The 13,545-nt window shown below is 36.3% G+C and overlaps 3 protein-coding genes across 3 annotated transcripts; all 3 read right to left on the reverse strand.

Moving 5' to 3' along the window:
- Positions 1-1,601: 1,601 nt before the first annotated feature.
- Positions 1,602-2,549, reverse strand: LOC107009353 (50S ribosomal protein L7/L12-like). Its single transcript, XM_015208670.2, has one exon. The coding sequence runs from the start codon at positions 2,419-2,421 to the stop codon at positions 1,921-1,923; it is 501 nt and encodes a 166-aa protein (XP_015064156.1). The 5' UTR covers positions 2,422-2,549; the 3' UTR covers positions 1,602-1,920.
- Positions 2,550-2,958: 409 nt separating this feature from the next.
- Positions 2,959-8,587, reverse strand: LOC107011442 (pentatricopeptide repeat-containing protein At5g67570, chloroplastic). Its single transcript, XM_015210951.2, has 9 exons — positions 7,897-8,587; positions 7,442-7,633; positions 7,187-7,268; positions 6,912-7,100; positions 6,658-6,771; positions 5,852-5,945; positions 5,589-5,746; positions 4,369-4,806; positions 2,959-4,025 (listed from the first exon to the last, which is right to left on the reverse strand). The coding sequence occupies exons 1-9, from the start codon at positions 8,457-8,459 to the stop codon at positions 3,240-3,242; spliced, it is 2,616 nt and encodes an 871-aa protein (XP_015066437.1). The 5' UTR covers positions 8,460-8,587; the 3' UTR covers positions 2,959-3,239.
- Positions 8,588-9,113: 526 nt separating this feature from the next.
- LOC107008868 (ADP-ribosylation factor-like protein 8a) lies at positions 9,114-13,319 on the reverse strand. Its single transcript, XM_015208071.2, has 6 exons — positions 13,126-13,319; positions 10,732-10,813; positions 10,576-10,608; positions 10,346-10,467; positions 9,785-9,946; positions 9,114-9,479 (listed from the first exon to the last, which is right to left on the reverse strand). Exons 1-6 carry the CDS (start codon positions 13,161-13,163, stop codon positions 9,362-9,364), a joined length of 555 nt encoding a protein of 184 aa, XP_015063557.1. The 5' UTR covers positions 13,164-13,319; the 3' UTR covers positions 9,114-9,361.
- Positions 13,320-13,545: the final 226 nt, after the last annotated feature.

Genomic DNA, 13,545 nt, shown 5'->3' on the forward strand with positions numbered 1-13,545 from the left:
AAAGTACAGGCTCCAACCATCGCATCTTTGGATACTGGGGTGTGGAAATTTTTGAATGTTTACATAATGCACAAACTTTTTGTTCCCCCTTTCACAAGAGTGTTGATGTGAAACGATTACTTGCTCTTCCTCTTAAGGTTGTTTATTCAGCATGCCATACAAAAAATATGTTCAGTCCCAGACAATCAAGTAGGCTCACTCTTTGGTTTATAAAGATCTTGTAAGATTGAATTTCATCTTATATAACAACACAATCGGTGCCTTAGTAATTTAGAGATTTTATCAATAGTATAAGTGAACCGCTCAAAGGTATAAGTAGACATTAGTCTTGCTGGTCCGATACCTATCCGGGAAGAAAATAGAACCGCATTGCCCAACAAATCAAGCAGAAATTAGAATGAGAGACGGTTCAAATGATCGCATGGATGAAGATTTAAATTCAAAAATTTACATCCTAAAATTTGCTACTTTATTGGGCCCTGAACCTCAAAAAATCTCTTATACTTTCTCTGTTGAGTTCCTGCTAATGTCATAAAATACTTTTATTTACAGAAGAAGAAAAAAACAAGGAACTGGGTAATTTACTTTGAGCAGTTACCAGTTAAGTCAGTCACATAGTTCATAGATGACAAACAGAGACTTGAACAAACACAAAGGTCATGGAAGAACTACTGTGCAGAAGATGCTGAACATATTTGAATGTAGATCCAAAAGAGTTTACATTCAAAGTGGCAACTTCTGTCCAAATATAGAAGGGATTAGAGTTCCATATATCATATATTTATGAAAGTAATCCTTTACATGAAACAGACAGTGAATGCAAAAGAAATGGCTACAACTGAACTAGTACATCCGACATACAAAGCAGGGTCATTCAGCTTAACCTTAGACAAGCAATAATCAAAGAAGAATGATATGGCAAGTGATAAGTAACACTTATCATTTAAATCGGAGAGAAGCATACTGATGGCCACCAAATGAAGAAAGGAGCAAGGAAACAAATCTTTAAGAGAAACTGGTATAATTGCAGGCCACTACAGCAGCAAAAAAGTTTAAGAAAACTAAGCTAATTTTTTGGATTGCTGATCTATAAAGCCAAACATCTTTAGCCTTTTAAGATTTCAAATAATATGCTAGCAATTGAGAAATCATATGATATAGGAGGTCATACACTAATGCTGTCCACTTCAAATTTGGGTATTCATCTATTATGCACATACAATTAGTTTCCAACGGGAGCGTGCTATACAAAATAAATGATCACCGTGTAACTACCTAAACTAATCAGTGGTAAAAAGTAAAAACAGAACCAATACAAAAGCAGAGAGGAATGAATCAAGCAGGCCAAGATCAGTCAACACCACCAACATCATTGAGGTACTACAAATTCAACAAATTCTATGTAAGATTGCAAATAAACAAAGATAAGCGATCAACGAGGTAAACCCTACACCACTGCAATTGCTTTAATGTATATGTGTCGATAGGAAGGACATACATGTGGGTATTTTGTGCAGATTTTCCAATAGCGACTACAAATTAAGAGAAATGCTAAATGCACTAATATCAAATGCTTACACATTATCACTGCTAGTAAGCCATTTGTAAGTAAATCCATGTTAAAAGGGAGAACAATGGATCTTGCAATCCAAGATAATCAACATGCTCAATCCCAGCAAGTTATTACAATTTCAATCTACTCTATTGCACAGAGTAACTGAACTAAGACAAGAGTTTATTGAAGCAGTAACAAGGAACTATAAACAGTAACGGGGCACATAAAAATGAGTAGCAAATCAATGTAGTGAAGTCCCTAGCAATGTGCAACCAAAATTCGTCAAAATGGAGTACAATTTCCATTTCTATTCCCCATAAAAATAACAATTTAAAGTATAAGAACATGAGGCAAAATTGGAAATTTCATTCTAATACCGCTGTAGCACCTATTGCCTTGAGCTTTTCTATAATGGCATTAGCTTCATCTTTCGTTACTCCCTTTTTCACCACTGCTGGCGCTTTTTCTACCAACTCCTTAGCTTCCTTTAAACCCAAATCAGTAAAAGACCTAATTTCCTTAATCACCTTAATCTTCGCCGCCGCATCAAACTTGTCAAGCTTTACATCAAAGATGGTTTTTTCTTCCACCTTTGCATCCGCAGCCGCTGCACCAGGGCCGGACGAAGAAGATCCAGAGCCCAAACCTGAAACAGCAGGTCCATATCGGTTAAGACCCATTTTGTGCCGGAATAGGATGGAGTAGTCATGCTTTTCGAGCTTATTCAGGTCCAGAAGTTGGTCGGCGATCCGCTCCAACTTCTGGGTTCGGGTTTCTGTAGCTGTGCATAGAGTGTAAGCTATTGATGGGGCACGGATCCGTGAAAAGAGTCTTGTCAATGAGATTTTCGAAACTAGAGATGCCATTTTCAGTAATTGCAGAGACTTTGTATTAGGGTTTTAGAGAAGTGGGAAGAAGGTGAAAGGAGAAGGGGGACTGAATTAAAACGGTGTCGTTTTGTGTTGTCAGACAGTGTTGAGTTACTAATTGAAGATCTCTAAAATGTTTTGAAGTATTAATATTTTTATTTATACGTCTATTAATTCTTAAATATATAATACATACTAATTCTTAGTTTGATACACCATATCAAGTGGATATCTCAAAATTAAGTATATCCTATTTAATTTAAAATTATTTTATCCTATTTTCCAAATGAGATAAATTGATTTAAGAACACTAAGTCAAAGTATTTATATTATGATTCATGCCTTTTTTTTTTACTTCTGTAAACAAAATTGGGGTAGAAAATTACAGCATGAATATTGAACCTCCCCACTCCAACCAAATAACCAACCAACTAAATTATGAAATTTTTTTCGTATCGTAATTCAAATCTAATAGCGAATCTTAATGTATTTATTTTTACTTTTATTGATACATTGTACCCAAAAAGAATTGGCTAGTGGAAAAGAAAATAATAACAGAACTACTTCCATTTTAACATTATTTTCCAAGTTCCTTCTCCTAACGTCTTAAACTTGAGAAGAATGAGTAAATTAATTGTCGAGTAATCTATCATATAATATCACACCACATGTCATATGCTTCAACTATCTCACTGCTATAGTTCTCTATTTTTACAAGGTTGAAATTCCAGGATCCCTTTATCATAGTTAATCTCCAGCATCATTTCTGCAAGAAGGCTCGTCATCACAAGGAAAGCAATTTCTGTGAAGGAAACTCACATCTGGCCTAATTGAAAGTTGAAGAATGTAGCATCTTTTTTTCTCATGTCCTCCCACGTCTTCAATATTTCATACGCTGAGGGAACCTTGGTTTCACTAGAGTTGTCGTCTTCATCACTAGACATCCCGAGTTCTAACTGATCGATATCATCCAAGTAATCAGGTTGGTCATCAAAAGTTAATTCGTCATCAGAAAGCTCAAAGATTGTGTTTGTCCCAGCTCTCTCATCTTCTCTGTGACTTAAGTGTGAGATATCCGAAACTAACTCTCCATCAGCACCTTTTTCTCTCTCATCGTAGGCTTCATCACTACAGTCATCTTCATCAACTTGAACATGCTGAAGGGGTAATTCATCTGTATTTGCTGGAACACTGCATCTATATAGACTTCCATCCTTGTCAGCTGTCATAGCACTGGCATCTGTTAATTTAGCAGGTTCATCTATTATAAGCATACTTGACGTGCAAGATCCACAAACAGATCTCAATGCCCTGTACAAGTTTACAATGGTCGCGTCTGATCCCAAACTCTGGCTGCATATCACATCCAATAATTCTCTCAAACTAGAATGGCTAATTCTTCCATTGTTGCTGTTGAATAGGTCAATCCACTCTTGTTTACTGACTTGAAATGGAACATGAACCATTGATTTAATTAGAGCAAGGGCTCTTTCATGATCATGTTGGCATGTAGCTTGACATAGAATCTCAAAGAAGAATGATGGATGTGGTATATGACCAACTTCCAGAATTGCATCAAAGGCATGCTCTAGCAAATGCACCTGCATCAACAACGAAAGCAGCTTATAAAAGGAAATGTTGAATACAAACAAACAGGATTTAATCTAGTTCCAACAACTGATTTTTATAAGTCCAAAACAGACACTCAGCTGGAACACAATCTTTCTTTCACTCATTTTTTTTCTGTCATAGCTCAATTGCAAGTAAATAATTGAAATGAGTCGAATCAACCTATAGTCCTACACATTTTGACCAGGTAAACATCATGATTAAGTTTTCTTTCTATATGGAACAAGGGTGTTAGTCTACTATTCGCATGTCAAAAAGATATCATAACTCATAAGATGCAGGTCCTGATAAAGAAGCCAGTTTTTCAAATTTTACCTTCCCAGCTTTTGATGCTTCCACCAAGAGGTACGCATGTCTGCTTTGATCAAGCAGATGCCCAGCTAAAGCCATCTCCTTGTACACATACTCAAAGTATTCCCACTGGAGAGAGCAAGCAGAGGACTCAAGCATCGAGGTGTATGTGTATGCATCTGGCCTAAGGGAAGAACTAAAATCATCCTCGCTAAGTTGACGACCATGACTCTCTGTCTTAGTCCACTCAAATAATTCCTTAGCTTTATAGAACATATCATTCTTGCCATAAACCTTCAACATGGCATTTATGATTCCTATGTCAGGTTTGCAGTGCTTTTTACTGTATTCATATATACATATACAACCATCAATATGTCCACCGTCCATGGATGATAAAATCATGCCAGAAAAGGTAACTGCCAACGGTCTTGTACGACGTAGCATCTTCAGCTTCTCAATCTGCAGTAAGAGCGGAGTGACTGGCATTGAGTTTGTGCATCAAAACATCAGCAGAAGATGAACCAAGCAGACACATTTACACAAAGAGAGAAGTCTCGAAAATAAGACTATGCCACCTTTTCAATGAGAGTGAGAGAGAGCATAAATAACACAGCCGAAGATGCATAGTTGAAGGCAACAAAATTTTGAGGCATGTAATGAGTAAAGATTGAAGTTTAAGAAAATAAAACAGAAGGAACCAATGCGTGGTACACAATGAATTACTCTACAAGTACTATAACCAACATTTTCTTTTTAAAGCTCATGACAACAGTCTTGGCTACAAAGGCAAGAGCCAAAAATAGCTACATTCCTCAATCAACGGGCTTGAAGAACTACCAAAAAATCAAGGTTGAGAATGCATGAAATTTCTAGAATGAAATTATTGCTGGATTTCAATTAGAATCCAACATCTGCCAAAATAAGCATCGTCTAAACCCCAATAAATTTGTGGTATTTTAAATGACAGTCTTTATAACAGCCTGAAAAAAGTGATCTACTACATGCAAACCTTTGGTCCTCCAAAAAGTAAAAAATGCGCTTTAACTTTTTTTATATATCTAATCCACTAGTGTACATTAAGCAATAGAAATGAAAAAAGAACTTTTTTATGCAAGCAACATAGGAACTGACTTAAGGAAGTCCAAATAATTATCTATATAAGTTCAGCTTCACTAGCTCAAGGAAGTCGGGGTTATAAAAACCATCAAAAAGAAGACAGATAAAGAGAAAGGTACCCTCACCTCCAAGAATGCTTCTTTCCACATTCCATGGTAGCAAAGACAGCAAGCCAGCTCATAATACACTGAAGCACTTCCAACAACTCCTCTTTGTTCCATTTCCCTCACCGCTTGAATGGCTTCATTGACTCTCCCCTCTTCCCAGAAAGATTTTACAAGAACTAAACGAAGGCCACAATAAGTCGGTAAGTTAAAAAAAACGAGTGCTCTTTTTCCTTCTTTTTTTTTTCATTGGAGGTTGGGGAAGAGAAAAGAAACCATCTTACCTTTATAACTAAGAGCTTTTAGGGCTTCCCCACTTTTCTTCATCTTTCCAAAAAACTTATGGACAAGATCATATTTTCCAGATTGCAACATTACCTTTCAATAAAATTGCAACACGCTTGTAACACTTGCAATGCTACTATAACTACTTGGAAATAAATAACAATCATGATATGGTTAATACCACGCTCCAATAAGTAACTACTAGAAATCCTCACTGAATGGTTGTTTGGTGATGCTAGTCTAAAATCTACTGTGTCAGCAAGTCACGCAATGATACAGTGTTTGTTATTTATTTATTTTCTTACTTCATATATGAGCATTTCCTTTTCCCTGTCTTTTTTTTTTCAAAACAAGGAATGGAAGTTAGTAAATGAGCATTTCCTTTTCAAATACTAACAAGACAGATCATCTGAAAGTGTTCTCTAACTTGTTCACGTAACAGTAATCAAGGTGCAATTCACATGCTGTTCGCGATTTCCTAGAATCATTCTATCTGAACCATGAATTAGACGGAACACAAGAAAAAAGCACAATTTTTTTTAGTAAAAACATAAGATGGATGACACCTGTTCAAGTTCTAAGCAGAAGGCAAAACAATTACTTATAGTGATTGCTCCTTACAGGTATCAAAAGTATCTTATGCCTCCAGATATTAGAAAGTAATTATTTTGATTTCATAGGCTGTTACAGTTTAAAAAAATGGAGCCAGGGACATTCTGTAACTCAAAGCACTTCCTTAGAGATCGACTTCGGTAGTAAAAAGTCAACTCTTATTAAGTGAATAAGGAAAAAAGGTATGAACTACCTCCATTGCGAGTCCATAGCTTGGCCCATTTGGCTTAAGACCATTCCTTCTCAGCTGCTCAAAAACCCAGAACACTCCCTTCCACTGGCGGGATTGTACACAAGCATTTAAAACCTGGAAGCCATTTAGGTAGACCAATGAAGTCACAAATATGAAGATTATCAAACATAAAAAAGAAATTGGCACCCAGAAGTAAAAACACTAGTTTTCATCAGAAAAGAAAAAATACAACAGGAAGGACAACAATTACTTACAGCATTATATACCACAAGATCCGGTTGAAGAACAGGGTCCCAATTCTTCCTCCTCATATACTTTAACTTTTCGGGTTTTTGCTTCATGTAGTCAATGATGTTGATTAACTCTTTGAGCAAACCAGCTTGGCCAAGTGTAACTGCCACGCTATGGTAGGCTGCAATATCAGGGTAAATATGGGCATCCCCCTAAACATCACAAAGTGTTAGGCTCTCTCCAACCACGTCACATGAGTATATTTAAGAAGAACCGACAGAGAAGAGTTAGGAAATACTCTCATCAAATTGAACACTTGAAGAGCCTCACGGGGCCTTCTTGCTTTCCCCAGAACTGCCAACAGTTTTGTGTACACGAACCTAAATAAAGCAAAGATTATAGTTTCTCTTTTTTCAAGAAATCGGAAGCAACAAATATATATGATAGATTAAATACTGACGAAACTGTAGCTCTGAAACAAAAGCATCATAGTTACTTACATAAACGAAATAACATTTGGTTAATTGCTGATAAAACATTAAAACGTACGTACCTGCTTTTGCTGCGTCTATGTTCCTTAGAGGTGTAAACCCAGTGTACAACAGACAAAGCGTGTCTCCACTGTCCCTTTTCACCAAGCCCTTGCACTAACCTCAGCATTTGCTCCTCAGTATACTGCAATCCAGAGTGTTTCATCAACTTAGAAAACTTATAATCCTTCACACCAAGTCCCGTCCCACTCAATCTACAACAACAATGCAGAAAATTATCAGCTTCAATTCTTCAACCTACAGTGGACATGCAGAATTCACACACTTAATCAATAGTACTACAACATCAACAATTACAACTTAAAACCAAATTGATAGAGTCGGATATACTGCCACACTTATCAATACCAGGAGCCTCAATTTCAGACTAGCTGGACACAAGTCAGGTATACTTGCACAACTATTGATACTACAACAATAACAAGGCCTCAATTGCAAATTAGTTGGGGTTACATACCTATCAATGATAAACCGAATAATCTCAGCTTCGCCTCTACGACGTTGTCTGTAATCCCAGTTAGCCCTTTCGTTATCGAACCATCCTTGCTTGATTTCAACATCATTATCCAAAAGCCATGAAAACTTATCTCTTTCACTCTCAATTATATTACTGAGCTCCCACAGATGCTCAGAATTCAATTTGTCACCAGAATACACTTTACTCTCACTGGAAAGCTCTTGCAATTTGAGTTTCTCAATCTTCTCCCAAGGCCTTCCCACCATTCTTTCATCATTTTTGGCCTTCACCTCTTTCTTGAAGCTTTTGTACTCTGATTTAACGGCCTGGAAATATGATTCCTCGGCGAGGGCTTGTTTTTGGGTATCTGTGAGTGGTGGGGGTTCTTTAGCGGCTTTTTTTGCGAGGCGTCTGTTGAATTTTTGACGTTCTTTTATGCGGAGTGTGTGGATAATTTTCGGAGTTGGGTCGACACCTTTTTGCAGGAGGTTTTGCTTTAACTTTCCGATGTCTATTGGCGGTGAGGGAGAGGGAATACATGGAGGTCCGGTGGTGGCTTCCATGGATATGGAGGAATGAGAAGTGAAGTGAAATTTGCAGAAGCAATTACAGGTTGGTCCTCCCCGCTCTTTGCTGATAAGACTACCACGAATGATTTATTTGAGCTAACATTTTCTTTTTTAAAATGTTAAACATTACTACACTACTATTTCCACTTCTATCAAACTATTTAATAAAATAAAATGAGAATCTTAAAATTAAATTATAATAAAATAACATTTTGTTTTTCTGGAATAGTAGACTCAAAATTTATTGTTTTGAAACAATTTTCGATGTCTAAAATGTTGATTTGAGAAGTAATATGAACTTGACAGCATAAATAGTTGGAAAAAATAAGTAATTGACAGATCATATATTTTTATTAGATAAAATACTCACAAATATTTTTTTCTTTTTCTAAAAAATAGAAATTTAAAAGCTTTAAATATACTTTAAATTAAAAAAAACAAGTCATTTGTTTTTAATAACCACGCAACAATTATGCAACAAAAATCCATCACTGCAACGTTAAAGAGGAATTGACAATCATTTGGTGTTCAATCAAAGAACACACAAAATTGGCATTATTAACTGGGGCTTCCATATATGAAATAACAGAAATATTATGATAGCTTAGACTAAATTCTAATAAATATAAAACTTAAAAGATCCGTTCCTTTCACACAAAGTCGTGCAGCAGACCAGTAAAAAGTATAAGAGGAATTGCAAACACAATTAGAGAGAGTTGAGACGAAAAATGGCAAGAAAAAGAAGAAAAAAAACATGTAACAACTCACTCAATAGACAAAATAACTTAATTTACAGTACAAGAGAACTCTGGAGAAACCAGCAGAAAAAACCAATAGCCTCGCAAATTTATCATACAAATCAGCACCACTACAAAAAAAAAAAGTTATAGTCATCATTAGCTCTTTGATTTCGAGTGCTTAACAAGCCAATCAATGACTGAGTCAATATTGGTGGAATTCTTGCACGAGATCATATAGCAGCACACTTCTCTATCAGTTATTGATTTCAATCCCCTGCAAAACAACATAATGTTCTTTAAGATATGACCACCTAGATATATTTAATGCTATAAAAATAGGAGGGATGATCCAATCTTCTCTGCCGCTAAGATATGAGAAGGACATGCAGAGGTATTTGCATTCCTTCCAAAAGCTTTTTATACCATGTGAAAGAAGTAAATTTCTTTTCCTTCCTTTCCAGTTTTATGGAATTGGACCTAAAGTGAAAGATAAAACTTTTACCTCCCTTCCACTAACCAACCATACAGTAAACTAAGGCCAAAAGGCCACCAATCGCTAGCTTAATACTCCGCACTTACATCTGGTCAGTCAAAGCCTGTTTGGACAGGGAATCAGGCTTGTCAATTTTGTTTCCCAGCACCAGCAATGGAATACCACTCAGAGATGGCTTGCTCAGCAGGTCATGGAGTTCACTACTTGATATGCTGAGGTTATCAGGATCAGCAGCATCAACAACATAACTGCAGGGAAGGACATTTAAACATTCCAGAAACCAAATTAGCTCAAGGCTATAAAATAAGAATTCATGTATATCAAATTACAGTTGAGGTCCTTATAATTTGTTAAAACTCTTAAGGGAGCAACATATTTAGCATCATTCCTTTAAATACACATAAATGATCAAGATCAAGAATTCCACCTATCGAAGGCATAAATATATAAATCTGTCAAGCACCAGATAGGACAGGCAAACCATGAGATTCAATAAAACTGTTCATTAATAAACCATGGAGAAGATTCATCTCAATTCGTAATAAGAGTATCATGTGTTATCTTCTAAATGAGTGTATAAATGGATTCATCTTACATCTATCTGTAAAAGCAAATAGAATAATATAAGCTGGAGAGGAGATGCATACACTATAGCAGAAACAGCACGACAGTATCTCTCCCACATACTGCGGAATCTGGGTTGACCTCCAAGGTCCCACAATTTTATAGTGACATTTCCTTTCGTCACTTTGCGCATGTTAAATCCCACCTGAATACCAAAAATTTCCATAAAATTATATAAGATCACTTAAAAGTATTTAGCAGAGTTTGCCAAAAAGTAAAAACCGGTATGAGATCCTTTAGGATGAAAACTTACAGTTGGTATCATGTCTTCACTGTATCCACCAGTCTAAGAATAAGAAGAGAGAAACAAACCCATTAAGGTGTCAGATTCCATCAGTTATATGGAAGCAAAGCAAGTGAAACAATAATGATGAGCTGGCACTAGAAGGTTAACAAGGAATTTACTTACTGCAATAACATTTACAAGAGATGTTTTTCCTGCATTTTGCAATCCTATCAATGAAAGCTCCATTTCCTGCTTAAAGAAGAGGCTGGAACAAGCAAGTTTTGACATGAGGAATCATTTAATAAGAGCCAAAGGAAACATAGTGCATTTAAAATATTGGAATTCTGACATGCTTTATACTTTTAAGTCTACCTCAGAAAGAAGATGACAATAAGTTTCAACAGTCAAGTTCCAAACTCTGAAGTAATAATGAGACGCAACACCATGATTGAAAGACCTTACACTAAAAGCAACTAATCTAAAGTGCTCAAGCATGGTGGGATGACACAAGACTGAATAACGGATGGTGACATTGTAAAATCTGTCAAATATAAGTTATTTTTGGTCATCATTTCTGGAATCACCCAGTTGAACCTCAGGAAAAAGTTTTGCACATGATGAAAGGTCAAGGGGAAGCATCAATGGTTTCACTTTCATCAGTCAGTGTCTAGTCCTTCCAAAAATATTAAAAGGTGTTCCAACCACATATATAGACTTGATTTTTCTGATAAGAGGTGGTCAATCATTGACCAGGCAAAGAGTCTGTCTACAACAATGACTCCGATGGAACACAATTCACTTTTTTTGCAAGAAACTTAGAAAAGTCAAAAGCTACAAGGATTTAGGTGGAAAATGTCCAGCCAAATCTGGAAAGTAAATAAACCAAAAGGATACCATGAAAAAAGGAATAAGTTATCAAGACCTTCTCATGAACAAAGAGAAAAAAAATAAGCGACCATATTAGGGAAAGAAACACGATTCAGCTGGCACAGGATCCTTAGAAGGAAAGACATGAAATCCCTTCTTATAGCTAGCAAAAGATTCACAATCAATACAACATGAATTGAAACACAGGTAGCAAAAGATTTACAATCAGTACAACATGAATTGAAAAACAGGTCCTCGGCAGGCGGGAACAAAAAGAGAAAGAAGAAGATAGAAAGGTTCAGTCCCAGTTGGTCTCGTCTATAGATTTTCTTTCCCTATCCTATTGTCGAAACGAATGTGGTCATACCCAAGGACTATCGCATCAGCAAGACGACTTTCTAGTCAAATCCTTCTTGCGCGTGTGGACAGGGGCCTAAGTGGGGGTTTGGGGGTTCGGACAAATCAAGTAGTTTTTCCGTAGATCATGTATTTGTATTAGAAAATTATATATATATATATATATATATATATTAACTTTTAAACCCCTAACAAAACTAATTGACCGCTCAGTGGTAAGGAATGGTCTATGGAAATGTCTTCCACGCTAGAGTTGTGGGTTCAAACCTCACTATCAACAAAAGTTTCTTTTCAAAAAAGAAGAAGAAGAAAGAAAGCATGTTTTGCAATATTTTTATCCTAAAATTTAGAACACCGACTCCGCCTCTGAGTGTGGATGAGAACTACCGGTTCCGACTCCTAACCCTGGCTACACCTCTGAGTGTGGATGAGAACTACTAGTGTCGATTGAGAGGTTTATCCTAAAACGCTCAAAATAAAACAGATTTTTGTCATTTCAAACTACTTCTTACACTACCTAAAAGAACAATCTTTTAATGTGCCTTGTAGTGTTGTTGGGAGGTGTAGTAGTGAAGTACAATAGAGGTTGAATGACCAGAAACTTCCGCCCCATAAGTCATAACTCTTTCAGAAGTGACCAAATGGGACAAGATAAGAGAAACGCTGGATAGAGTTGGAAAAAAGAAGTCCTTTTGTAGACAGTTCAACATCTGGTAGCCTAAAAACCCCAAAACCTTGTTATGCCCACATCTCATAACCAGACTGAATGTTTGCTGCCATTGATTTCACATTCCAATTTCTTTTCCAGCATATGAAAGTGAGTGATAGAAATTTGTAAGATATGTGGGACTACGATGACCACTATTACCCAAGTTTCATGATAAAATTCAGACACACAGTACTGTCCCAACAAATCAAAGACTCGTTTGACTAACAAAGAAGATGCAAAACTCCCATTTTTTTATTCGAAATTCCAGAAATCTCAAACAAAACAAATAGGAAGACACAGACACCAGAGTCATTAATCAACCGTTCAACAGACCATCCAAATAGGAAAAAAATGAAGATAGATCGTACACCACATGACAATTTAACCTATCCATAAGCCAACAACGGCATATCAACATCCCCATATGTAATTAACCAATAGACAGCACACAAAATACTCAATAATCGGCACATTATAACAAAGAGGATGAATAATAGAAAAATTCATCAACTAAGCATCAATCTCAATTTAATTGATATAGGTTATATGGATCCTATTTAACTTGATAATTTTTTTAGTATTTTGTCCTAGCCCTTCACGAATTATAGTTTGCAAAGTTCATGATAACAAAAAAAAAAATATACCTTCGAAGCCAATTGAGAAAAGCTTCCCAGATACCCATGGCTGATGCGAAGAATCGTAAAAGAGAGAGATCTGAATATCAGTATAAAGAAGAAAGATCCCTCTCAAACACAACACAATTAAATACCCTCTCGGTATTTTTCCCCTTCCCCTTTGTTTGTGTATCCTATATGCGTACAAAATGGTGAAAACTAAATCATACGAGATATGGGAATAAATTATTGCGCTACGACATCATTCTTTTCTCATTTTTAGCCCTAGAAACTACATGAATTTACTGAACAGCCATTGGTGTGAGCAGCTATATTACGCTGTCATATGAGTACGTGGACCAATCACACTGATCTCTTAAAGTAGCCAATAAGGGAATAATGTGTTACGCGCGAAAAGGATGTGCGTGATGTACACGCGCAGTGAGGGTT

The sequence above is a fragment of the Solanum pennellii genome, chromosome 2 (assembly GCF_001406875.1).
Source record: "Solanum pennellii chromosome 2, SPENNV200".
NCBI lineage: Eukaryota > Viridiplantae > Streptophyta > Magnoliopsida > Solanales > Solanaceae > Solanum > Solanum pennellii.

Bases quoted from the DNA above. Each gene is read 5' to 3' on its own strand.
- LOC107009353 (XM_015208670.2), bottom strand. From the start codon at position 2,421: ATGGCATCTCTAGTTTCGAAAATCTCATTGACAAGACTCTTTTCACGG.
- LOC107011442 (XM_015210951.2), bottom strand. From the start codon at position 8,459: ATGGAAGCCACCACCGGACCTCCATGTATTCCCTCTCCCTCACCGCCA. The intron at 4,807-5,588 runs GTGAGGGTACCT...CTCTTACTGCAG, and splicing joins GGAAAGAAGCATTCTTGGAG to ATTGAGAAGCTGAAGATGCT. The intron at 4,026-4,368 runs GTAAAATTTGAA...TTGTTGATGCAG, and splicing joins AAGCATCAAAAGCTGGGAAG to GTGCATTTGCTAGAGCATGC.
- LOC107008868 (XM_015208071.2), bottom strand. From the start codon at position 13,163: ATGGGTATCTGGGAAGCTTTTCTCAATTGGCTTCGAAG. The intron at 10,468-10,575 runs GTAAGTTTTCAT...TTTGGTATTCAG, and splicing joins GTGAAGACATGATACCAACT to GTGGGATTTAACATGCGCAA. The intron at 9,480-9,784 runs GTAAGTGCGGAG...GTTGTTTTGCAG, and splicing joins CAGGCTTTGACTGACCAGAT to GGGATTGAAATCAATAACTG.